This window comes from Nymphaea colorata, chromosome 1 (genome assembly GCF_008831285.2).
Source record: "Nymphaea colorata isolate Beijing-Zhang1983 chromosome 1, ASM883128v2, whole genome shotgun sequence".
NCBI classification, from domain to species: Eukaryota; Viridiplantae; Streptophyta; class Magnoliopsida; order Nymphaeales; family Nymphaeaceae; genus Nymphaea; species Nymphaea colorata.
Window position 1 is genome coordinate 39,961,091 of NC_045138.2, and position 27,839 is coordinate 39,988,929.

General features: G+C 37.4%; 1 protein-coding gene across 1 annotated transcript; it reads left to right on the top strand.

Moving 5' to 3' along the window:
- On the top strand, positions 1–27,562 carry LOC116253110 (uncharacterized). The gene is made up of 48 exons (XM_031627881.2): positions 1–141; positions 1,546–1,711; positions 2,481–2,552; positions 2,652–2,720; positions 2,895–2,966; positions 3,056–3,127; positions 3,219–3,290; positions 3,767–3,838; positions 3,918–3,986; positions 4,080–4,148; positions 4,266–4,337; positions 4,454–4,525; positions 4,632–4,697; positions 5,071–5,139; positions 5,245–5,283; positions 5,420–5,475; positions 5,579–5,955; positions 6,029–6,224; positions 7,548–7,673; positions 7,842–7,957; positions 8,641–8,878; positions 8,959–9,187; positions 9,693–9,840; positions 9,921–10,420; positions 16,830–16,978; positions 18,588–18,753; positions 19,507–19,578; positions 19,687–19,755; positions 19,921–19,992; positions 20,082–20,153; positions 20,245–20,316; positions 20,735–20,806; positions 20,892–20,960; positions 21,054–21,122; positions 21,241–21,312; positions 21,424–21,495; positions 21,599–21,664; positions 22,011–22,079; positions 22,184–22,222; positions 22,356–22,411; positions 22,515–22,894; positions 22,968–23,163; positions 23,812–23,937; positions 24,021–24,136; positions 24,622–24,832; positions 24,934–25,165; positions 25,753–25,900; positions 25,982–27,562. Exons 1-48 carry the CDS (start codon positions 21–23, stop codon positions 26,216–26,218), a joined length of 6,060 nt encoding a protein of 2,019 aa, XP_031483741.2. The 5' UTR covers positions 1–20; the 3' UTR covers positions 26,219–27,562.
- Positions 27,563–27,839: the final 277 nt, after the last annotated feature.

Sequence of the window (27,839 nt, forward strand, 5' to 3'; positions counted from 1 at the left end):
CGGCGGCGGAGGCGGCGGCGATGATGACGAAGAAGACGATGAAGAGGAACGCCAGGCCTGTGATTGTCCTTCTCTGCTTCTTCTTCCTCTTCTTGTGCCCTTCTTCCTGTCAAACGCCAACCAAGTTGCCGCCGGGCGAGGGTACGCGACTTTGCTTCTTCTTCTCTTTTTCACGTTGGCGCGTTCGGAACCCTTTGAATTGCCTCGTCGTGAAACACGGATGATTAGTAATTTCATAAGTGAAATGCGAGCGACAGTTATTGCAAAGGACTGGTGTTAAATGTCGATGCTCCAAAAAAGGTTCACTCCAAAGCAAAACGAAGGATTTCATTCATCTTAGATGAATAGATTTAAAAGAAAAGATAGATGATGATGAAGATGACGATGTCATTAGGCGATAGCTACTTGCATGATTTTGTCAATTTTACATCTCCCATTTTATTCAGAACTTATTGGCTTTATTGAATAATCTTTATTCATGACTAAGAAAATATAGGAAAATTTTGTTTTCCGTGACAAATTTAGTTGTTATAAATTGAGAGCATTGTAAAGATTATAGCTGACATCCTTAATCCAGGTTTGTTTTGAACTACGAATACTCTTCCATAACGTTTAAATGGGCTTTTCCTAGATGAACTAGCATGTAACATAGCTGATCAGACTTGTTTCATCTAAAGTTTCCTTCGTTTTGAAGTTTATTCATTCGTTGACTTTATCTTTAGCGCATATATATATATAGCGCTCATGATTGAGAGTTGCAATCTAAGTAAAGTTCGCTTAAGATTTTATTTTATTGTCTAGTGGTGGTTCAAGCTGCTTGACGCGTACTGGATTTATTTGTTAATTCAAATTAATATAGAGTTTAGCATACCAACATTCAAGCTGTGTCCAAACAAGATCTGATGGAGTGCGGTTGGATCCAGATCTATGATGGTGTGCGGTTGGATCCAGACCTGGAGCGTAGTGCGTGTGTGTATATCCTAGCTTGTAGCACCCCAAGCGTTTAATCTTATATCTAAAATTGTGAACAATTTTGGTGGGTTTATAAAAGAAATTGTTAAGCAATTGGTTGTTTTGGTTCCTCACCTTTTTTGGGACGGTAACCAAAGTTGGTAAGAATAATTTGAGATCTACCATATCAAGAGCCTATTAATTTGGTGGTCCATCTAAAAGGATTAAGTTTTCTGAATGGTAACATGCAAATGTTTGAGCATGTTTAAAATAGAGGAAAAACTTTTACACAGCAAAAAAAAAACATTCATCTTAGTTCTGTTATCGAGTAAAATGTTTTCCCATAAGAACGTTTCACTGTCATCCCAATTACTTTGATTTCAAACATGGGTGAAGTTTTTCTTACCATAGCTGGGATTTTTTTCACCTCATTTCACCTGGAAAGGATTCGGCCGGGGCAAAAACTTGGAGGTGAAATTTTCAGCTCTGCAGTAAAAAGACATCTCGACGGGCTAAATTATCACTCTTTACGAAGCTTTTCTTCCTTGTTTTGAAATTGCGTACTCTTAATCGTTGGTGAAATTATGGAAGCAGTGGCTGCGCTGCAGCAGATAGGGAAGATCCTGGGGAAGACGGACTGGGACTTCAGTGTCGACCCATGCAGCGGTAAGTCGGGATGGACGACCCTCCGGCCTCAGAAGGGATTCGAGAATGAGGTCGGCTGCGATTGCAACAATACCGTCTGTCACGTCACCAGAATGTACGTACAACTCTTTCTCGCTTTTTCTCACACGTTACCTAAAAGTTTTGCACTTTTTACTTTCCTGTTCTTCGCCGGTAACAATTACAATACTGGCTTTAAAGGGCATAGCATCATTGGTTGGTTAGATAGGTGAGCACGTAAAAGGAACATTGTAGTTTGATTTATGTGAATGTTATTTTATTGTATTATATTATAGATGAAGTGATTGTGGCACTTTAATTTAATTTATGTGTGTTTACTTATGTCCTAACTTTAGATATGTCAACATATTCGATTTGGATCGCCTATCAAAATGAATTGTTTCGAAAAAATGGGATATGAAAAGACAATTAATATTTGATTAAGAAATTATATCAAATTAATATTTGATTAAGAAATTATATCGATGAGATTCAGATTTGGATCCTGATACATATAAGTATCTGACCGAATTTGGAGATAGATTAAAATTGAATTAAACAAATAACTTATATTAAGTGCTCTCGTATGTTGAAAATTGGTCAAATTTGGTTCAAAATTCGGATTTGGATATGAATGTAAAATTCAAATTCACAAGAAATTGGATTTCTTATTCAGATTTTATTTTTTTCGTACTCAAATTCAATTTAATATTTGAAAAGACATACAATTAAGAATATATCCGATTCAAATCCAGAAGCGAATTTAGGATGTTGAGGAGGGGAAGGGTGGTGTTGAGACTATTTTTATTTGTTTAAGGATGAAGGTTGTAGACATTGTGCTCACCTCAGTAATACTTGCAATACAGATTCCTGAAAACTCAAGGCCTAACTGGGACGCTACCGAAAGATCTATCGGGACTTCCATTTCTTGAACAATTGTAACGTATCCCATTACCATCTGATCCTTCCAATCTTCGGTGCATTTATGATTCACAAGAACTTCAATTGCAAATTCATTGTTCTGCTCTAAATATTAGGGATCTTACTCGGAACTACCTCTCTGGACCAATACCACCAGAATGGGGCTCACTCCGGCTCGTTAACGTGTAAGTGAATCTTGAGCAACCACGCACCGTCATTTCTTAATCTTTGTCGAACTGCTTTTCACTTTAGTTAGAAATTTGTTTTGAAAATTTAACACCTAAAATTTATTGACGTTACTCAGCATTATATATACATGTATATAATCCTCCTCATTTTGTTTTCCTGAATCACTATAGGTCACTCATGTCCAATCGCCTCTCAGGGCCCATCCCAGAAGAACTTGGAAACATGATCTCTCTAAAGAATATGTAAGATTGAAATTTTACTCCCAATGTCTGTAGTTGTGCTTGTATCATATGCATCCATTGCTGCTTTTGACTTTGTCCAAATGGAACAGAACGATTGAAAATAACCAGTTCTCCGGACAACTCCCACCACATATTGGAAATTTGACAAATTTAATCAGATTGTAAGTTTACTATCCTGTCGCCTGTTTACTTATACTTGGTCTGTTTCTGGTATAAGATTACTAATGTTCGTGACATTTGATCTGAACGTAGGATAATCTCATCAAATAATTTTACAGGAGAGCTACCGGCAACATTGGCAAGGCTCAAAAACATGACAGATTTGTAAGAAGTCGCTTTATTTTTCAGTCCTATTGCTTTTGACGAGGACAGACCTGAGCTCATTTCGACAAAAGACCTACACCCGTGACCCGAGTTCCATAGCTTTGCGTTCGCTACCACTCCGCGTTAAGAACACCATTTGAAAATATGATTTTCTGCATCTTTGAGGGCATTGACGGATTCCACTGTAAAACATTCTCATAAAATCCACTATGCGCTTTTCAATTTCTCCACTTTAGAAGTCAAAATTAACATGCCAAGCATGGTTATTTATTCGAGGTCAGATGATCTTTCAATTTAGTTAGTCCCAAGCATGTATACCTCCCTGCAAAAGAGCCATGTATGAATTCAACTGTATATATAAAACTAACTAAATCTCTTTCACCTATCATGCCGTAGGATATATAAAGCTAATTAAATCTCTTTAATCATTCATGCCGTAGGATATATAAAACTAATTAAATATCTTTCATATGCAGTCGGATAAGTGACAATGGTTTTTCCGGAAAACTACCTGATTATATTGGGAACTGGATTCAACTGAATAAATTGTAAGTGTTACTGCTATCTTATTTCATGGTGAGTTATAAGTCCTCTTTAGAATGTGATGGGTTTGTTCTTTGTCATAAGAATGATCCAAGGAACAGATCTCGAGGGCCCTATTCCTCCCCTTGGTTCACTAAAGGGCCTTACATTCTTGTAAGTATTTTCCTTCTCTTTTTTAAAGTCCAAAAGACTAGATTGGAGTTAGACATCACTATGAGAACGATTTTGTGCTCCATCTGAATGCAGAATGATTAGTGATATAAAAGGAACAGGTTCCAACTTCCCTGAGTTGAGCCAAATGAGTTTGGTCAGACTGTAAGTAACCATCTCTTTCCTTTTGTTATGTGTAAACATGATGCTTTCGAGGAAGGTGTATGTAAAGCTTGGGAGTTCCTTCCAAATAAAACGATTAATCTTGTCTTTTTGCTTTAGGATACTAAGAAATTCAAATATCTCTGGTGAAATCCCAGATTATCTTGGTGATATGGGAAGTCTGGAAATCATGTAAGTTGTATATTATCATTGAATAACATCAACGAAAAGAAATGTTAAAGCTTATATGCTTTGGTACTAGCTAAGACTAGTTCATACATGGTTACTACCCTTTTCTTTTACGGCAGAGATCTAAGCTTTAATCACCTGTCTGGTACTGTTCCAACTTCATTAATAAATCACAAAACCTTACGTAACATGTGAGTATCATTATCAAAGTTCATTGCAATAAAGTTTGCATAAAGTTCTATATATAGGCCATTATGTGTATACATGTCAATGTGAATACTACATTCTGTTTTCTAGGTTCTTAACAAGCAATCAACTAAATGGCCCCTTCCCTGAATGGATCTTCAAGACGCAGTTCAAAACGTACGTTGCTCTTGCTCTTCAATACTTTCAGTTTTATTTTGGGAATGCTATTTTCACCTTTTTTTCACCTACTTTTTTCTCTTTTCGCTTCATTTTCTTCTCAAACCGTGGTTTATCTTAAGATTGGTGGAACTTAATCGAAAGAAAAGGCCTGAAAAACCAGCTGTTCTAAAATTATATTGACTGATTGACTCGAGGAGATGAACTCATATTCCTTCTTTGGCTGTTTTTCTCCAATAAAGTAACACGTTGAAGCTGCTCCTGCAGGATGACATCATCAACCTTAATGCCCCTCAATATTTACATCTTTTTATCTTGTAAAATTTGACTTTGCTATTCCATTTTGACTTATAAGTTATTGACCTTTGAACAGAGATTTGTCGGTCAACAGTTTCACATCAACAGCTTCTGAAGGGTCGTCTTCCTGCCAAGTGCAAAATGCGTATGGACTTTTCTCTTTCTTTTTTGGGAATAGAGGTGGTCTGGTCCTGCTGGAGCACTAATTCAAATATATTTCTCCATTGATTGCTTTTCTTTCAATTTTTAGCAACTTGGTTGAAAGCTATTCACCAGCAACCGTGAACAGGTAAGCTCTTCCAGCTACTCTGACATTGCGTGTTGGGATTTTTACAACCTAATCTACTGTCAATCGCATTGATGTACATGAAAAATTAACCTAATAGATTCTTAATTTTTCTTTAAAAAAACTGAAATTCATGCAGCAAAGAAATATGTTCTTACTGGATTAATAACTTCACTTGCTCCGGAAAAAGAAAATGTAAGAAATATTTGGTACTTTTTCCTTTCTCATAAATTTCTAGCAAAAATAGTTTTATGAAGCTTATTTAACATATTACATCGTTTTGATGTATTCATCGCAGATTCATCGTTTCATATAGACTGTGGAAGTAAGTCTCCCACCACCTTTGAAGGCACAACCTTTGAAAAAGATGGAGTAGTTGGTACTGCAACATTCTTTGCGAGTGAGAGTGAAGCATGGGCAATGAGCAGCACGGGTGCATACTTGGATAATGCTGATGTAGCTGATGATTTCACAGCTACCAACTCTTCGATTCTATCTATTCCTGATGCAGCAATCTATACCACAGCACGCCATTCTCCAATCTCCTTCAAATACTACGGACTCTGTCTCTGGGATGGACCTTATACAGTAACACTCTATTTTGCAGAAATAATGTTTACGGATGACAAAAACTTTAGCAGCCTTGGCAAGCGTGTTTTTGACGTATATATACAGGTGAATTTTCACAAGCGTGGAAGGAGCTTGCAAAAACGTTTTGCTGCTTATTCTAAAAATATGTAAAATGCAGGATAAACTAGTGCTTAAGGATTTCAACATAGAAGATGCTGCTAATGGACCTGGCAAGGCTGTTACTAAGAAATTCTCTGCCAATGTGACAAGTGGAGTTCTAAGGATCCATTTCTTTTGGGCTGGGAAAGGCACCACTGTGGTACCACTGAGAGGAGACTATGGTCCTTTAGTGTCTGCCATTTCAGTTGATGCTGGTAGGACTCTTTTCCTCTTCTTGACTTTAAGATATAAATGGACCTCATACATGCAGATCAGGAGTTGTTAGGTTAAGAGAAACCAAGGATAATTGCTGACAGAATTGGTTGCATAGTTGCAACGGTGATGAACATTAGATCATTAAGGTAGACAAGGAAGAGAAATAACTTGGTTAAAATGAAGGTCAAAATCTCAACTATCATGACAAACTCGGTTTTAAACAGTTTTAGAATTCATTTACGTGTGTGTTTCATTACTTCATACTTAAAATCCAAGGATTTGATGTGGATGTAGTACGGCATTTTCTTTACTCATGTGGCAAAACATTCATTGTAAAATCCATAGTTGATCAGACTAGGAATTTTAAATCTACACTCAAAATCCTTATTCTACCTTCTTAAAGGTCAGATTTAAGTTCAGATGGGGAAGGGTCCGATCTTAAATTCACGGTTTTCAAAAACATCTTAGGCATTTGATTACTTCAGATTTGAAATTTACGGATCTGATGTGAAACTAATGTGGTATGCTTTTGTTGATGTGGCAAACGATCCATGATAAAATCTATAGTTCATCAAAGTAAAATCTTAAAATGAAACCCAATATCCAAACTTAGAACCACAGTTTTACAGTTTTACTTTGAGAAAATGTATGATTTAAGATCAAGAGGGGCTCTGATCTTAAATCTATGGATCTCAATAACAGAGAATTTTAGATCGGGGCAATCAAAAGCCCCCTTAGTTTCTAGTCTTCATGACAAGAGTCGATATTGGTGCATAGTTTGCCGAAGTAGAAAAATTCAATTTAGGCCTTCGCAGCGTGCCTAAGTTTGAACCAGCTTCTTGCCACCCGCTCTACAGGGTAGATGTAGCATGATTCTCGCACTATTTGTGTATCTTCACCACGCACCTACAAATAAACTCGAATGCATATGCGCATGCAAAAATGATGAATTTTAATGATCTTAACTGCTGATGAATTTCATTTTATAAAATACAATAATTTAAAGCCTTTAATTTAATGCTACCCTCGTAGTTCATGATAAATTTGATAATTATCATAAGATGGAGTCATTCATCTAAGGCTAGGGTAAGTGTTCAATAAAATACAATGCGTATTTGCGTTTCAAAGATATAGATATGAACAAAGGCAAGCATTACATTTCTATAGTATTGAACATGTGCAGGAGAGAGAGAGAGAGAGAGAGAGAGTCTAGTTTTAGTTTTCATGCCGCTAAATTTGCACTTTCTAGAGCTACAGTGGTACCTGCTTACATTTTCAATGACTAATCAGTCTCTTCTTTCTGGGCATGCCTGATGGTGAAGACTTCGTACCTCCAAAGACCATTGAGAAAAATACCACCAAAATTATTGTGATTGTCGTTGCGTCGATTGGAGTGCTGTTGCTCCTAATTCTGGGAAGCCTTTGCGTATTCTCAGTACTCAAGAGAGGTAAGAATAGATCAGGATCCGTGGAATAACTTTTTTACGTGACGTCATATTTACAAATGAAATAACTTTTACGTGACGTCACCTTTACAAGCTCTTCTTCAAAGGAAAAGAACAGGCGAAACGACAGTGGTTCCGAGGATATTTGCTAAATGTTTCTTCCATGTGCAGGTTTTGGAGAACGTGATAGAAGTAGTACTTTCACCTTGCGCCAAATACAGGCTGCTACAAGGAACTTTCATCCTTCCAACAAGATCGGACAAGGTGGATTTGGGTTAGTGTACAAGGTATGTATGACTTCAAAACAATGAAAGAGAAAATAAACGCGTCTGTATGGCAACCTGGTCAAAGACATATCAGGTTTTTTCGAAATAAGTGTTTTATCAGTTATTTTCCCTTTATATAAGAATTCATCAAGAAATCCAAACAAAGCAAAAATTCTGCAACAAAACCGCTCATTCCTGGTAATGCGAGGGAAACCATCGAGAAGCTACTGCACATCGTAAAGATTCATGACATTAGTAGAGCTATTCCCCCATTTGGTTATGATAACGAAGACATCCCCGTTTGGCCCTGGCATTGGAGAAATGCAATAAATAATTATCATTGCCCAATTTCCCATGTCCTCTAAAACATGCTGCGATTGTATGCCATTGTTTGGGGCTTGTTCTTCTCTTTCTCATGAGGGTTGCTCTTTCTGAAGCACATGTCACTCTAATTTGAGCAAGTGTAAATATTGGTAGCTTTTGATGGTTAATGTAACTTGAACATCTTGCTTATTGTTGTTGCTACTGTGTTCTTTTGGAAAAAAAAAAGGACTGTACTAAATGTTAACTGAGTGCAGCTTAAAACGGTGAAGATAGTTGCAGACGGACAAATTATAGTCTTTCAGAATTCTACCATACGTATCAATATCCTCATTGACTTAACACGTGAAGTGACAGTGCAAAATTTCTTCTGTACAATGCAGGGACAGCTACCAGATGGGACCATTGTTGCAATAAAGCAGCTGGCACCCAAATCGCGGCAAGGAAACCGTGAATTTATCACCGAGATGGGCATGATTTCAGCATTGCAGCACCCAAATCTAGTAAAGCTTCACGGTTGTTGCATTGAAGGCAATGAACTCTTACTGGTCTACGAGTACATGGAAAACAATTCCCTTGCTCATGCTTTGTTTGGTACGCTTGAAGATCGCAAGAACTCTAGTTACTTCCGCTTACTCGTTTCCCTTCTTGCTTTAATTAATTTGTTTATGGATGTGCTTTCTTTTGCAAAATCGAAGCAGAAAATGGGCTGAAACTGAACTGGCCTACACGCCGTAAAATATGCATTGGAATTGCTAAAGGTCTGGCATATCTCCATGAGGAATCTAGACTGAAGATAGTTCACAGAGACATAAAAGCTTCAAATATTCTGCTCGACAAGGATCTGAATGCCAAAATTTCTGACTTCGGCCTGGCCAAACTTGATGAAGATGAGAATGCCCTGAACAACACCCGAATAGTTGGAACTCAGTAAGTTGCCAATGTTCCCTTTTCTTTCACAAAAGCCAATCCTTCTGATGTTCTGTGGGTATGTGTAAGTGTGGGTTTGTGGTGCGTGCGTGTGTGTGTGTGTGTGTGTGTGAGAGAGAGAGAGAGAGAGAGAGAGAGGCTTGCAACCTATGAACATTACTTTGCACTTGGTTTTTTTTGACGTTGTGTGGATCATAGTCTCACCATTGACTCGTCGCCAAAAGTGATAAGCTACCTCACTTCCACAATGAAGTAGCCTGTGGAATACATGTTCCTATGAGAAGAGAACGAAAGGCTTGTATATTAGACGTAGAGTTCTCAACTTTCATTTAAAAAATGAATTGTACTTCACCCCTGCATAAAAGCCATTGTCCTCTAAATTTTCCCAAAAAGAAAACAAGTATGGTACAACAAAAAATGCCTTTAAGATACTACTGTTTCCTCATGTTGACAAGGTTTCCCTATATTCATACTTCATCGTGCTGCTAACATCCTATCTTTGCAGGGGCTACATGGCACCTGAATATGCCCTGCATGGCGAACTGACATGTAAAGCAGATGTTTATAGTTTTGGTGTTGTTGCTCTTGAAATAGTTAGTGGAAAAAGCAACAAAATGAAGCACTCAAGAGAATGCATGTACCTGCTGCAATTGGTACGCTACTTCACTCTACTCAAATATCCAATTGCATTAACTGTCCCTTCTCTATCAACAATGACACCGTCCTTCGACAGACATACCGCCTTAAAGAAACAGGAGATCTCCTGAAGCTTGTGGACCCAGAGTTGGGTGCAAACTTCTCTAAGGAGGAAGCCCTGGTTATTCTGAATGTGGCTTTATTGTGCACCAATGCTTCGCCTTCACTTCGGCCCGATATGTCAAAGGTGGTGGACATGATTGAGGGTAAAATTCTCATTGATCCTCAATCTGTGTGTTCTATTGAAAAGGTGGATAGCACCATTATCCACTTTAGCGAACCTCAACACAGCTGGACGCTGGACAACAGCCAAGAAGGACCATGGACCAGGAATACCGCATCATCAATTTCAATGGCGAGCAAGGAATCCACAAAAGATGGACAGACTGTAACAGAAATCTCTGAGGACCTGCATCCAAAGGACGCAGAACTAGATTATCCTCGCAATCATCCCAATTATGTGATGAGCCAAACTCGCAAGAAATCATCCCCATGGGGCCCATGTTGTTCCGGTGGTAAGGCGCAACAATCTCCATGAACCAATAAGGAATCTGTACTTGGGAATGTTCTTATGGTGCATATACACATTTTGATTTACATAACTGGGCTTTACATCTTGACGGAAGATTCTATGCGATAGAAAATGACTGCCTTGTTTGGGTTTGACATACAAGTAAGCCAATAATTCTAGTCTGATTTCCCATACTACGGTTCAATTTTGTTCCACAATTATTGAAGGCATTTATGCCTGTTTCAAGGTCTTTTTATGTATAATGTGTGGATCCACAAATGTTGACTCAGCCTTCTGAGCCACTTTCTTTCTGGGGGGGGCATTATAATAACATTTTAAACTTCAACATACAAAATGTAGCCTAATTCATGGTGCTATTGAGTTTCATTAGTATATCAGGATGCGCCAATTTGAACTGTCAGACTTCCATAAATTACTGATCCAACGACGAGGGATTGGAAGGTTTGAGAACAAGCATTCATATTTATGTACGATCATATCTGTAACTTATAAACAGGTGATCAGCAGAATTAATGTTCATACAGTTTCCGTGCTTCATGTCTTTGAATCTTCCAAGTATCTCTATTTGCTTCACAACAGGATATCTCAACTTCTATGTGATTCTTTGTTGCCTCCAATTGGGAAAATGATTATTTTGTTTAAAACAGTCGGAAAGAAACTTCTTGTACGTAGTGACAAACCTTCAGACAGATTAATAGGATAACGATCACAAGCCTATGAAAAATTATTCAACGTCAATTTCGCTCGGTCTCCATCCTTCCTAAGTTTCCCCAGTAAGTTTTCACAGGCTCTGTTCTATGCATCTTTCGCACATATACATTCATTAGTTTCAAACTTTAGAAACTGTATACGAGATATGAGAAGAAATCAACAGAACTCCAATCAAACTTTTGGTTGACCACCTGCACTTTTCGAAACCTCCAAAGAGGCGTACCAATTTCTCAAGTTAAGCTCTAGATCTAAACAGAAACCTTCAGATGCTAGACAAACTAAAACTAAGCAGCTTTCTATAGTACCTTGTCATGCGCTTTATCCCTCAGCCCAAGCATCAGCCGCTTTGTGGAGTAAAAGTGATAGACCTATAGCGGTGAAACTTTCACCGCTGTAGGCCTCTTGACTATTAGAAAAAAAACTCGAGTAACGATTATTCTCAGTAGTGGAGGTTATGGACCTTCGGCTACTTGGCTAGTAGCTAGGGCAGAAAGAAACAAACAAACAATAAAAAGGGAACTCACAATAAAATTGATCTTCCATAGTTGAAATCCTCTCTTTTGCGATATAATCTGAAATAAAATAAGTTATAAAAAATAAGTATATAAAACACATGGAAATAGAGAGAGAGTGTGTGTGTGTGAGAGAGAGAGAGAGAGAGAGAGAGAGAGCTGTCTTTCTTTTTTCTTGCAGCATTTATGTAATTTCTTGCGCCTAAATACATAGCCATTTGGAGCACAAGCATATAGCCAACTTGATTTGAATCTACATTTTTGGTTCTTTTATTTGAGTTTTTGAAGGTGCATTTGTTAAACCATGAGGTCCAACAAAATGAAGATTTCAGATTTGAGATTCGATGGGAAACAAACACAACATAAGTTCTCGGAAAAAAGAGAACTTGGTTTTGTGTCAAAATTGGTGAATATTGCAAGCTATATTCTAGATCATTGAATCTATTCATAAACATATTAAATGAGGAGTACGGTAAGGCTTTTTTTTAGCGTTTATGATGAAGGTGAGTCTCAACCACCAAACTTGTGGAAGTAATATCATGATAGCTCAAGCCACATGGCCAAGTCGACCTTATGAGCTTGAGAATAGGATCGATGTGTCGAATATTAAGAAACTTTTAAGTGAAACACTTATTCCGCAGATTACCAATCTTGAAAAAGGAAAAAGAAAAGAAAAAAAGAAAATGAGGGGGAAAAAGAAAGAAAATAAGATGGTAGAGAGTGAGAGAGATACCAATAAAATTGAGAAAACAAGGAAGAGAAAGTGTGAAAAAGTGGATGGCACGCCTATTTTTATAACCTCACTATAGATTTTCTCAAGGTAATGTTTTTGCGTCAGTAAAAGTTTAAGTAAGGGTGGTAAAGAAATGACGGGGGGGGGGGGGGGGATTTAAATATTTAGCCATTAGTGACTGGCTTTATTGCAGCGTTTCCAATAATTAGATTTTTGAAATTTAAAAAAAAAAGCGGAATATAAAAAAATGATACTTTGACTAACGGATATGAAAAAAAAACGTCAGTGAATGTCATAACCTTTATTGACGTCCTCTACACAAACCGTAACTGGGAATGAAAAAAGCCAGATCCTTACTGACGATGGTCAATACCGTCAATATAGATCAACACCTTTATTGACGTTTAATAGCAGGGCGTGGAGGTTTCTATGGACCTCGGTGAAGTTTCCCACCGCTATAGAATTTCAGGCTCGGGTCGTCAGCTTTAGAGACGCTTTAATAAGCACGTCAGTTGATTGGCCTGCACGGCAGTTTGCACTCCGTAGCAGGTTTTGAAGGGAGATGTATACGAACATTTGATGCATGACCACAGATTGAGCGAGGAGTGGATGCAATTGGTCAACCTTTTAAATATATTTGAATGCAATGTCAACCTTTTTAAGTAGATTTGAATTATCAAAAGTCAAAGGTTCATCCCCAAGCTCTAAGAAACTGATTTTCATATTCGAATGGCATTTGACAATCTTGAAATTTGCCAGAGTTTGATAAAATAATAAATTAAGCACAATGCTTTGCTAATTTATATATATATATATATATAATAGTGCCAGATCTAGTACTTTTATAAAAGATGATAGTCCTAACTCTTGTCCCCTTTTCTCATCGAATGTTCACTTGTTAGAATATTAAAAACTAAAAGATTAATATCAAGATGCAAATGAATTTGGCAAGTAAAGGAATTTCGATATGTGTCCTCATATTAAACAATTCATTTGGACTGAAGTTGGATTTGAATAAGACTGGATTATGTAGAATTGGATCCAAATCCATATCATTGATCATGATACCCTACATATCCAATCCGTTGCCTGGTAAAAAACATTTTCCGTCTTATGTAAAAGGTTGACACGGATCAAATATTAGTTCAGACACAAAGAATATTCAATTACTGAACCAATGAATACCGTGAAACGGACTCTAATGCATTTCAGATCTTTACGTGCAAGTAATAGTTATATTGGACTTATGTATCTGCTCTTGCAGCGATTATCCGTATCATTTTTAATCTATTGGTGGCCTTCCATGGGATCCAATCATTGTCACAAATATCGTTCTCAGATTTTTAATGGTGAGATTTTTCTCGATTTTTTCAACGGCAAAGTTGTTTTTTTCGGAAAAACTCGGATAGTTTAAAAAATAAATAAATATATATGAAATAAATGAGAAACTAATAGGAAAGCATAAACAAAGCTATATAACAGTGATAAAAAGGAATGTTTTAATGATAATAAAAATAATGAAAATAATTCAGTTTAAGTCTATAGGTGAATCCATGATAATATCAATGCTGAAAAATAAACATTTGAAAGAATAGGAAAAAATCGAGAAAAAACATAAAAATGTGATAATAACGAGACAAGTATTTTTTCCCGTTTTTTCAAAATGTCGTGATTTTTCACTTTTTTCATTTTTTGGTGTTCATATCGTGATATTTTCGAAAAGTTCACGATATCTGTGACACTTGATTCAATTAGCAATTTGTATGTTTATGTCAACTGACATGTCGCACTTACTTTTTTTAGTGTTTGCCAGTTGACTGTTTAATTTCCTTTAAAAAAAAAACTGATGACGCATGTGGATTTTTGAAATATTGAAAATATAAGAAAATTAATGAATACATATCTGATGTCTAAATTGAATTTGATGGACCGAGAAACTTAAGACCTTCAATTTTAAAATCCTTGCAAATTTTGGTATGCACATTAATTAGTCGGACTTTTCGTGTAAAGTTTTAGATATTCTGCATCGTTTCTTATGGTTGAACTTATAAAATGGTTGACTAGCCGACCCTCATCAGATGACAGACAAATTAAGCATTTTATATATGCGTATACATAATTTGTGAATGATCTCAGCTATTTAATGGGGCTAATAAAATTAACTAACTTTTGAGAGAAATGTCAAAGGCTTGTATAAATAGGGGTGAAAATCGAGGTCAAAGCTCCGCTTGTGAACGAGTTCAAGCTGAATTATTTGCTTAACGAGTCGTGCTCGAGTTCATGAGTCGATTCATTCAAATAATCGAGTTGAATTCGAGCTCAGCACATACGTAACTGCCTAGTCGAGCTCGAGCCTTAGTCAAGTCGATATATTCAAACGAGTTTATGAGTTTGTCGAGCCGTAATCGAGTTGAGCTTGAGCTCAACAGGTAACAATAGATATAAATTTTATTTAAATGAGTTTGTCAAGTCTTAAACGAGTCGAGTTCGAGCTCAACATATAACAATGAATATCAATTCTATTCAAGCGAGTTTGTCGAACCTTAATCGGGTCAAGCTCGAGCTGCTTTCGTCCAGCTATTCTCGAGCTCGAGGTTTCATTAGTCGAGCCGAGCTCAAGCTGACTGAGCTCAGACTCTACTCCACTCATGTTCACCCCCTATGTATAAATGAGATCTCTTGAGCAGAGAAAAAAAATGATGATATTTTTCACATTTCTTTAGAGTACCTAAGGTATGCATTTTTCCTTTGCTAAGAGCGTCTTCACACATTGGTTTGTTGTTGGATGCCTTAGTAATTGACACAATTAACGTTACTCCACAGCAAACACGATGTTGGTATTATATATGAGAACCACTGAATTTGAGAACTAGTCATGCACAAAATTACAGTTATACATATTATCAACTCAAAATGAAGAAGAAAACCCAAAAATGCAAGTATAATTAATTGTTATTTTGAAAGCTAAATCTTGATTTTATCTCCTTTTCCCGAACGGTTTCTATTAAATATGCAACAATTAGTGATTAATAAGTTAAATAACGTGGTACAGATGGAAATTATAAGTCCGGCGAAACGAGCAGGCAGCTGGAGTTTTCTTATATAAGGAGATGCAAAGATTTAGTATCATAAGTACATGCCCATTTGTATTTCCTAACGTGTATTATGTATTATATATATATATATATATATATATATATATATATATATATATATATATATATATATTCCTGGCATATGAAACTCAGGCCTGCGACTGCCTGCCCTATGACCTTCCCTTTTTCTCACTCAGAATACGTGCTGCTATCTTAAGAGTTAAGTGACTCTCTCTCTCATATGCTGACTTTCCGGTATCTTAATTGTTAAGTGACGCCATCTCTCTCTCTCACTCATACTCTACTGTGCTGAGTTTGACATATAGTTCAATTATCATTGGCTACGTCTTTAGTAACATTGATGATTTCTCTTTCTTTTTCTCTCTCTATTCTATTCTGTTGTTTGGTGACGCTTTGTCACCGCAGTTTGAATGAATTTTCATTTTGTCTCTCTCTCTCATGTCATGTTGACTTTGAAGTTAAAAGCCTGTTGACAGAAATTTTTAACCAAATACGTGCTGCTATCTTCATGATTTCTCTACTGCACTATTTGCTTATGTGGGTGAGTGGGATGTTACTGCATCATCCAATGAATCAACCCTCCTTTCCCCTTGATCTCAAGGTCTAGCGCTGTGTCGAGGCCACTAACCAAGCAATGAGATAACAACTTGTTGGGCGCTCGAATGAGTGTCAGTAGATCGGATTCAGATCAGATATACTTTTAATCATATCTAATTTTTAGATAATTTCATGTTCATATTCGAATTTAAATTCAAATATGAACGAAGAAATCATATATGAATCAGTGTCTGAATCCAAAATCTGATTTTACAATTCAAATCGAATACTAATCCAATTTTTAAGTTCACATCCGAATCAGAATTTGGAATCTGATCGATTTTTAAATGTGAGGGAGTTGGTATAAGATATTTGTTTCAAATTAAATCTGATCCCAATCTGAATTTGAATTTGATCGGATACTTATGGGATCCAAATCTGATCACATGTCATTTCTTAAATTTAAATTTCGTAATTGGATATTATTTTTTTATACCAAACGATTCAATCAAAATATCCGATATATTGACATTCCCACTTGCCGGTCTATCTGTGATAGACCAGCACCACGAGCAGAGTTGACAATCGTGGTCCACGACTCCACTGTATTCACGAAGACTTAAGTTGTTGATTGAAAAACAAGTAAGATGCTTGCATATCCTCCTCGTCTTCCTGTTACCAAATAAATTACATGGTTTCATGGCGGTTGCTGCGGCCGTCTTCCCGGGAGCATTTACGATTAATGCTGGTCCTGGTTTGCCAAGCATGAGCCGCTGAGAGGCAGGCGCAAGGCGGATGAATGAAGTAGCAGCGCCGACGGCGATGATGATGTGAAGCTCACGAAGAAGAAGATGATGGGGAAGACCAGGCCTGTGATCGTCCTTCTCTACTTCTTCTTCCTCATCCTGTGCCCTTCTTCCTCCCAAACACCTACCAAGTTGCCGTCGGGCGAGGGTACGCGCCTTTGCTTCTTCTTTTCCTTATTCTTGACGTTCATGCGTTCCGAATCCTTTGAACTGCATCGTCATGAAACGTGAATGATTAGTAAGTTCATGAGTGAATCGCGAGCGACAATTTTTGCGCAGGACTTGTTATAAGTTTATGCTCTAAGAATAATTACTCGAAACCAAAACGAAGGATTAGTTCATTCATTTTAGAAAAATATATCTTTTTTTTTTTTACACAAAAAGATAGATGATAGATGAAGATGACGATGTGATTAGGACAGAACTATCATCTTTAATCCATGAGAAAATATAGGAAAAACTTGATTTCTATGACCAACTTATTTGTTATAAATTGAGAGCAAACTGCCGGATATTGTTAAGTTTTAACTGTAAAGATTATACTTGACATCCTTAATCCAGGTTTGTTTTGAACTACAAATACTCTTTCATACCGTTTAAAGGGGCTTCCTATATGAAACATCTCTTTCTCTAATTAATTGTCATCTAGCATAGCTGGTCAGACTGGTCCCATTCCTGTGGGCATTACATGTTGGCCGGTGCTGAGGTAAAAAGTCACGATGGTGGTTGTTTTATATATATATATATATATATATATATATGCGTGCACGCGCACTAAAATTACCTTGTTCTCCAAATTGGCACTTTTCGTCATTAATGTCTGTAAACGGTGGATCTAAGTGGAGTTTCATCTAAATTTCCCTTTGTTTTGAAGTTTATTCATACGTTGACTTTATCATGTGTCACCTTTTCAAAGAATGATTACAGCAGTATTCATATATATATACATATATGTATATATATATATATGTGTGTGCGCGCTATATGTCGAGAGAAGCGCTCATGATGGAGAGTAGCAACCTAAGTAAAGTCCCTTAATGCTTATTTTTTAGTCTCGTAGTGGTTCAAGCTGACTGACGCCCATTGGATTTATTTGTTAATTCAAATTAATGTAGAATTTAGCATACTAATATTCAAACTGCGTCCGAACAAGATCTTATGGCATTCTGTTGGATCTAATCTAGACCGTAGCGTGTGTGTGTATTCTAGCTTGTAACACCCCAAACGTTTAAATCTTATATCTAAAATGTGAATAATTTTGGTGGGTTACAAAAATTATTGTTAAGTGATTAGTTATTTTGATTCCTTTTTTTTTTTTTGAATTGAAACCAAAACTAAAAGTAGGTCGAGATCTACCAGACTAAAAGCCCATTAATTTTGTGGTTCATAGGATCAAGTTTTTTTTTGTGGTAACATGCAAATATTTGAGCATATTTAGAATAGAGGAAAGATTTTTACCCAGGAACAAGTTCCTCCAAGTTTTGTTATCGAGTAAATTTTTTTCCACAAGAACGTTTCTCTGCCATCCCAATCAAGTGTGATGATTTCATCGTCTAAAGTTCTTTTCACCATAGCGCGTATCTTTTTCATCTCATTTCACCTGGAAAGGATTCGCCCGGGGCGAAAATTTCAAGGTGAAATCTTCAACTGTGCAGTAAAAAGACAACTCGACGGGCAAAGTTATCAATCTTTACGAAGCTTTTCCTCCTTGTTTTGAAATTACGAACTCTTAATCGTTGGTGAAATTATGGAAGCAGTGGCTGCGCTGCAGCAGATCGGGAAGATCCTGGGGAAGAGGGACTGGGACTTCAATGTCGACCCATGCAGCGGTAAGTCGGGATGGACGACCCTCCGGCCTCAGAAGGGATTCGAGAATGAGGTCGGCTGCCTTTGCACCGATGCCGTCTGTCACGTAACCAGAATGTACGTGCAACTCTTTCTCACACACGTCACCCAAAAGTATTGCACTTTTTGCTTTCCTGTTCTTTTCTCTCTGGCAACACTTACAATACTGACTTCACAGGACATAGCATCGTTGGTTAGATAGTGATAGACCAGCACCTAGAACATTGTTTTGATTCACGTTGATGTTATTTTACTGGTGGATCATAAATAAAGTGATTGTGGCACTTTAAGTTTTGAATACACCGCAGGTCCTAGATGTTAATATATTTGATTTGAATCGAAAGAACGGTTTCAAAAAAAATTGAACATGAAAAAAATATATATATCCGCTTAAAAAATTGGCTTGAATTTGAATTTGAGAATTGACATATGATCATATTCGAACTTGGATCGTGATACACATAAGTATCCAATCGGTTTTGGATATGGATTAAAATTGAATTTATTTTAAATAAATATGTTATATTCAATGCCAAATTCAGTCAAAATTCAGATTTGGATATGAATGTAAAATTCAAATTCATGCGAAATTGGACTTCAGATTCATATTGAGATATGACTTTTTTTTTTGTATTCAAATTCAATTAAATATCTAAAAAAACACATATGGTTAATATGGTTAAGGGTATATCTGATTCAAATTAGATCCATACTTAGAGGCAAAAGGAATTTAGGATGTTGAGGGGGAAGGGTGATGTTTAGACTATTTTTATTTTTCTAAGGATGTGGGTTGTAGACATTGTGCTCACCTGAGTAACATATGCAATACAGATTCCTGAAAACTCAAGGCCTAACTGGGACGCTACCGAAAGATCTATCGGGACTTCCATTTCTTGAACAATTGTAACGTATCCCATTACCATCTGATCCTTCCAATCTTTGGTGCATTTATGATTCACAAGAACTTCAATTATTCAGTTGCCAAATTCATTGTTCTGCTCTAAATATTAGGGATCTTACTCGGAACTACCTCTCTGGACCAATACCACCAGAATGGGGCTCACTCCGGCTCGTTAACGTGTAAGTGAATCTTGAGCAACCACGCACCGTCATTTCTTAATCTTTGTCGAACAGTTTTTCACTTTAGTTAGAAATTTGTTTTCAAAATTTAACACCTAAAATTTATTGACATTACTATATACATGTATATAATCCTCCTCATTTTGTTTTCCTGAATCACTATAGGTCACTCATGTCCAACCGCCTCTCAGGGCCCATCCCAGAAGAACTTGGAAACATGATCTCTCTAAAGAATATGTAAGATTGAAATTTTACTCCCAATGCCTGTAGTTGTGCTTGTATCATATGTATTCATTGCTGCTTCTGACTTTGTCCAAGTGGAACAGAACGATTGAAAACAACCAGTTCTGCGGAGAACTTCCACCACATATTGGAAATTTGACAAATTTAGTCAGATTGTAAGTTTACTATCCTGTAGCCTGTTTACTTATACTTGGTCTGTTTGTGGTATAAGATTACTAATGTTCCTGGTATTTGATCTGAACATAGGGTCATCTCCTCGAACAACTTTACAGGACCGCTACCAGCAACATTGGCAAGGCTCACAAACATGACCGATTTGTAAGAACTCTCTTTATTTTTCAATCCTATTACTTCTGACGAAGACAGACCTGAGCCAAGTGCCGGAACCGATGCAGTATCACCGACCATTTGGTCAAGAACACCGTTTCAAAATATGATTTTCATAAGACACTGCATTGTGGGGCATTGACAGATTCCACTGTAAAATATTCTCATGAAATCCACCATGCCCTTTTCAATTTCTCCCTTTTAGAAGTCATACTAAAAAGCCAAGCGTGGATATTCATCAGCAGCAGAGCGGATTATCTTTCAATTTAGTTAGTCCTACGCGTGTATACCTGCCTGCAGAAGAATCATATATGGCTTCAACTGTATATATAAAGCTAACTAAATCTATTTCATTCGTCATGCAGTAGGATATGTAAAACTAACTAAATCTCTTTCATCTGTCATGCAGTAGGATAAGTGACAATAGTTTTTCTGGAAAGCTGCCTAATTATATTGGGAACTGGACTCAACTGAATAAATTGTAAGTGTTGCTGCTATCTTATTTCATGGTGAGTTATATGTCCTCTTTAGAATGTGACGTTGATTTTTGTTTTTTGTCATATAAGAGTGATCCAAGGAACTGATCTCGAGGGCCCTATTCCTCCCCTTGGTTCACTGAAGGGCCTTACATTCTTGTAAGTATTTTCCTTCTCTTTTTTAAAATCCAAAAGACTGAATTTGAGTTTGACATCACTATGAGTATGATTATGTGCTCCATCTGAATGCAGGATGATAAGTGATATAAAAGGAGCAGGTTCCAACTTCCCTAAGTTGAGCCAAATGAGTTTGGTCAGACTGTAAGTAACCATCTCTTTTCTTTTGTCATGTGTAAGCATGATGCTGTCGAGGGAAGGTGTATGTAAAGCTTGGGAGTTCCTTATCCAAATAACTGATTAGTGTTGTCTTTTTCTTTAGGATACTAAGAAATTCAAATATCTCTGGCGAAATCCCAGATTACCTTGGTAATATGGGAAATCTGGCAATCATGTAAGTTGTATACCATCATTCAATAACATCAAAGGAAACAAATGTTAAGGATTATGATCGTCGGTATTAGCAAAGATTAGCTCATACATGGTTACAACACTTTTTTGGCAGAGATCTAAGCTTTAATCACCTGTCTGGTGCTATTCCAAATTCAATAAGAAACCTCAGATCCTTACGTAACTTGTGAGTATGATTGTGAAGTTCATTATAATAAAGTTTGCATAAAGTTCAATAGGCCGTCATGTATATACATGTCAAACTGTGAACACTACATTCTGTTTTGTAGGTTCTTAACAAGTAATCATCTGTCTGGCCCTGTCCCTGAATGGATCTTGAAGGCGCAGATATCCACGTATGTTGCTCTTGGTCTTCATACTTTCAGTCTTATTTTGGGAATGTTTTTTTCACCTACTTTTTTCTCTTTTCTCCTCGTTTTCTTCTCAAACCGTGATTTATCTTAAGATTGGTGGATCTTAATGGGAACAAAATCTGTTCTAAAATTATATCGGCTGATTGACTCAAGTACTGGAACTCATCTTCCTTCTTTGGCCTTTTTCTCCAATGAAATAACACGTTGAAGCTGCCCCTGCAGGATTAGATCAACAAGCTAAATGTCCCTCAAATTATTGCACTTATTATCTCTAAAATTTGACTCCACTAATCCATTTTGACATATAAAGTTATTGGCCTTTGAACAGAGATTTGTCGGTCAACAATTTTACATCAACAGCTTCTGGAGGGCCATCTCTCTGCCAACAGCCAACTGTGTAAGGACTTTTCTCTTTCTTTTTGGAAATGAGGGTGGTCTGGTCCTGCTAGAACACTTATTCGAATATATTTCTCTATTGATTGCCGTGCTTTCAACTTTTAGTAACTTGGTTGAAAGCTATTCACCAGCAACCGAGAACAGGTACGCTCTTCCAGCTACTCTGACATTGCATGTTGAGATTTTTTACAAGCTATTCGGTTGTCAATCGCATTGATGTACATGCAAAAGTTACCTAATAGATTCTTTACTTCTCTTAAAACTGAAATTCACGCAGAAATGCAATATGTCCTTACTGGATTAATAACTTCACTTGCACTGGAAAAAGAAAATGTAAGAAATATTTGGTATTTTTTCCTTTTTCATAAGTTTCTAGCATGAATAGCTTTATGAAGCTTAATTAACATATTACGTCGTTTTGATGTATTAACTGCAGATTCATCGTTTCATATAGACTGTGGAAGTAAGTCTTCCACCTCCTTTGAAGGCACAGCCTTTGAAAAAGATGGAGGAGTAGTTGGAGCTGCAACATTCTTTGTGAGTCAGAGTGAAGCATGGGCAATGAGCAGCACGGGTGCATACTTGGATAATGCTGATGTATCTGATGATTACACAGCTACCAACTCTTCGATTCTTTCTATTCCTGATGCAGAAGTCTATACCACAGCACGCCATTCTCCGCTCTCCTTCAAATACTACGGACTCTGTCTCTGGGATGGACCTTATACAGTAACACTCTATTTTGCAGAAATAATGTTTACGGATGACAAAAATTTTAGCAGCCTTGGCAAGCGTGTTTTTGACGTATATATACAGGTGAATTTTCACAAGCATGGAAGGAGCTTGCAAAAACTTTTTTCTGCTTACTCTAAAAATTTGTAAAACGCAGGATAAACTGGTGCTTAAGGATTTCAACATAGAAGATGCTGCTAATGGATCTGGCAAGGCTGTTACTAAGAAATTCTCTGCCAGTGTGACAAATGGTGTTCTAAGGATCCATTTCTTTTGGGCTGGGAGAGGCACCACTGTGGTACCACTGAGAGGAGACTATGGTCCTTTAGTGTCCGCCATTTCAGTTGATGCTGGTAGGACTCTTTTCCTCTTCTTGCCTTTAAGATATAAATGCACCTCATACATGCAGATCAACTGGAGTTGTTAGGTTAAGAGAAACCAAGGGCAATTGCTGACAGCAGCTGTCATTTGGTTGCATAGTTGCAACGGGAAATGAACATTAGATCATTAAGGCAGACATGGAAGAGAAATAACTTGGTTAAAATGAGAATCGGAAACTTAACTATCATGATAAACTCGGTTTAACTTTTTTACAATTCATTTAGGTGTATGTTTGATTACTTTATATTTAAAATCCATGGACTGATCTAGTGTGGCGACAAAAGATTCATAAAATCCATTGTTGATCGAACTAAGAATTTTAGATCTACACTCAAATCCTCATTTTACCTTCTTAAAGGTCTGATTTAAAATCAGATGGGAAAGGGTCCGATCTTAAATCCACGGTTTTTAAATCCTAAAGTTTTTAGATTAGGATGGACGCTTTCATAGTGTAAATGTTCAATAAAAGGCAAGCATTACATTCCTATAGGATTAAACATGTGCAGACGTCTCTCTCTATCTCTCTCTCTGAATTTGCACTTCCTAGAGCTAGAGTAGTGCCTGCTTACATGTTCAATTACTAATCAGTTTCTTCTTTCTGGACATGCCTGATGGTGAAGACTTCGAACCTCCAAAGACCATTGAGAAAAATACCACCAAAATTATTGTGATTGTCGTTGCGTCGATTGGAGTGCTGTTGTTCCTAATTCTGGGAAGCCTCTACGTCTTCCCAGGACTCAAAGGAGGTAAGAGTAGATCAGGATCAGTGGAATACTTTTTAACAGTAGTGATTCCATGGATACTTTCTAAATGTTTCTTCCGAGTGTAGCTTTTGCAGAACGTCATAGAAGTAGTACTTTCACCTTACTCCAAATAAAGGCTGCTACAAGGAACTTTCATTCTTCCAACAAAATCGGACAGGGAGGTTTTGGGCCAGTCTACAAGGTATGACTTCAAAACAAGTGCATGGCAACCTCATCAAAGGGATATCATATCAGGTTTTTCGAAATTAAGCGTTTTGTCAGCGATGGCCCGTTTGGCCCTGGCCTATTGAGAATGCAATACATAGTTATCATGGCCCAATTTCCCATGTCATTCAAAACATACTGATGATGGACAATCATATTTGATTCTTGGAGCTTGTGATTCCGTTTCTCATGAGAGTTGTTCTTTCTGAAGCAAATGTCACGCTAATTTGAACAAGCGTATTTAATTTTTAGAGCTTTTCATGATTATGACTTGAAAGTTTTGCTTATTGGAGTTGCTACAGTGTTCTTTTAAAACATGACTATTAAATGCTAACTGAACTGAGTGCAGCTTAAAACAGTGAAGAAAGTTGCAAACTGAACAAGAACAATTATATTCTTTCAAAATCCTCATTGACTTAACGTGTGAAGTGGCAGTGCAAAATTTCTTCTGTATCAATGCAGGGACAGCTATCAGATGGGACCATTGTTGCAATAAAGCAACTGTCATCCAAATCGCAGCAAGGAAACCGTGAATTTATCACTGAGATGGGCATGATTTCAGCATTGCAGCACCCAAATCTCGTAAAGCTTCATGGTTGTTGCATTGAAGGCAATGAACTCTTACTAGTCTACGAGTACATGGAAAACAATTCCCTTGCTCATGCTTTGTTTGGTATGCTTGAAGATCGCAGTTCTTCTTACTTCCGCTTACTCGTTTTCCTTCTTGATTTAATTAATTTGTTTATGGGTGTGCATTCTTTTGCAAAATTGAAGTTGAAAATGGGCTAAAACTAAACTGGCCCACACGCCGTAAAATATGCATTGGAATTGCTAAAGGTCTGGCATATCTCCATGAGGAATCTAGACTGAAGATAGTTCACAGAGACATAAAAGCTTCAAATATTCTGCTCGACAGGGATCTCAATGCCAAAATATCTGACTTTGGCCTGGCCAAAATTGATGGAGATGAGAATGCCCAGAACAGCACCCGAATAGTTGGAACTCAGTAAGTTGCTAATGTTCCCCATTTGTTTCAATACATTCAAAAGTCAATCCTTCTGATGTTCTGTGTGTATGTGTGCGTGTGGGTGGGTGTGTGTGAGAGAGAAAGAGAGTTATTTATCAATAATCTGGACGATTACAACCAATGAACGTTACGTTGCACTTGGTTCTTTTGACGTTGTGTGGATCATAGTCTCACCATTGATTCATGGGGAAAAGAGATGAGCTACCATGTGGCTTTTTAATGCAATAATGTAATGGATGAAGAAGACACTTCGTGTGCTTCCGAAACCTATATTGCCTAAGGGTCGTTCGTCTCTCCCCAATAAGGAAGGCCCCTGTCGAATACATGTCCCTAGGAGAAGAGGAGGAAAGGCTTCTATATTAGACGTAGAGTTCTCAACTTCCATTTGAATTATGAATCATACTTCACCCTGCATTGAAGCAACTGTCCTTGTAAATTTACCCAAAAATGAAAACAAGAAAAACACAGTATAACAAAAAGTGCCTTTAAGATTCCTAGTGTTTTCTCCTGCTGACAGGGTTTCCCCATATTCATACTCCATAGTGCTGCTCATCCTATCTTTGTAGGGGTTACGTGGCACCCGAATATGTCTTGTATGGTGAACTGACATGCAAAGCAGATGTTTATAGTTTTGGTGTTGTTGCTCTTGAAATAGTTAGTGGAAAAAGCAATACAAGTAGGCACTCTGAAGAATACATGCACCTGCTGGAATTGGTACGCTACATCACTCTATTCAAATTTCCAATTCCATTAACTGTACCTTCTCTACCAATAATGACACCTGTCCTTTGACAGACATACCACCTTAAAGAAACAGGAGATCTTCTGAAGCTTGTGGACCCAGAGTTAGGTGCAAACTTCTCTAAGGAGGAGGCCTTGGTTATCCTTAATGTGGCCTTATTGTGCACCAATGCTTCGCCTTCCCTTCGGCCCAGTATGTCATTGGTGGTGGACATGATTGAGGGTAAAATTCTCATTGATCCTCAATCTGTGTGTTCTAGTGAAAAGGTGGATAGCACCATTATCCACTAGTCAACCTCAGCACAGCTGGACGCTGGACAACAGCCAAGAGGGACCGTGGTCTACTGCATCATCAATTTCAATGGCGAGCAAGGAAGCCACAAAAGATGAACAGAGTGTAACAGAAATCTCTGACATGTATCCAAAGGACGCCAAGCTAGCTGACCCTGGCAATCATCCCAATTATGTGATGACCCAAACTTGCAAGAGATCATCCCCATGTGGCCCATGTTTTTCCGGTTGTAAGGCGCAACAATCTCCATGAACCAATAAAGAATCTGTACTTGGGAATGTTCTTACGGTGCATATACACTTGTGATTTATACAGCTGGGCTTTAGATCTTGACGGAAGATTCTATGCCATAGACTATGACTGCCATGTTTGGGTGGAATCTGGGTTCGACATACAAGTAAGCCGATAATTCTAACCTCTATGAACATCAGTCTGAATGCCCTTGCTACACTTCATTTTTGTTCCACAATTATTGAAGGTATTTATGTCCGTTTCAATGTCTTTTTATGCAAAATTGTGTGGATCCACAAAGTTGACTCAGCCTTCTGTGTCCTTTTTTATTTTGGGAACTGTATTAACATTTGAAACTTCATCATACAAAATATAGCCCGATTCATGGTGTTATTGAATTTCATTAGTATATCAGGATGCACCAATTTGGTCAGACTTCAATGAAGTACTCGTACAACGACGAGGGATTTAAAGGTTGAGAACAAGCATTCATATTTATGTACGATCATATCTGTAACTTATAAAAAGGTGATCAGCCGAATTAGTGTTTGTACAGTTTCCACGCTTTATGTCTTTGACCTTCCAAGTATCTCTAATATCTTTAGCACAACAGGATATCTCAACTTCTATGTTATTCTTTGTTGCCACCAACTGGGAAAATGATTATTTTGTTTAAAATCATCGAAAGAAACTTATGGTACTTACTGACAAACCTTCAGCAACGTCAACTTCTCTAGGTCTCCAGCCTTCCTAAGTTTCTCCAGTAATTTTTCACAAGCTCTGTTCTATGAATCAAATGTTTTTGCACATATACATTCATTAGTTTGAATTTTATGAAATGCTACACGATATATGTTCCAGGAGGGAATATGCTAAAAAATCGACAGAACCCCAGTCAAACTTATGGTTGACCACCTGCTTCTTTCAAAACCTCCAAAGAGGCATACCAATTTCTCAAGTTAAGTTCTAGATCTAAAACAGAACCCTTCAGATGCTAGACAAACTAAAAGTAAATCAAGATGAACTAAATAGCTTTCTGCAGTACCTTTTCATGCGTTTATATCCCCCTGCTCAAACATCACCCTCCTTGTCTGCCTCACCCGCTCCTTTCACCAGCTACGCTTGCAATAACCAAATCATTTCCTTATCAGATCAATACGACAAAAACTAAAGATCTCCCTTGCATAATAACCCAAGAAAGAACGACAAGACAGGAAAACAAAGAGAAAATAAAAGAATAGACGTCTAAGTCGCCTTACCACTTTCCCTACCTTTCTTACCCGCACCGAATGCGCTTTCCCAGTCATCTTCCTCCGCACTCCAGTACTTCCTCCTACTCGGTCTTCTTTAGCGCCTACTCGAACATCGTCTCCCAATCGACAATCCCCT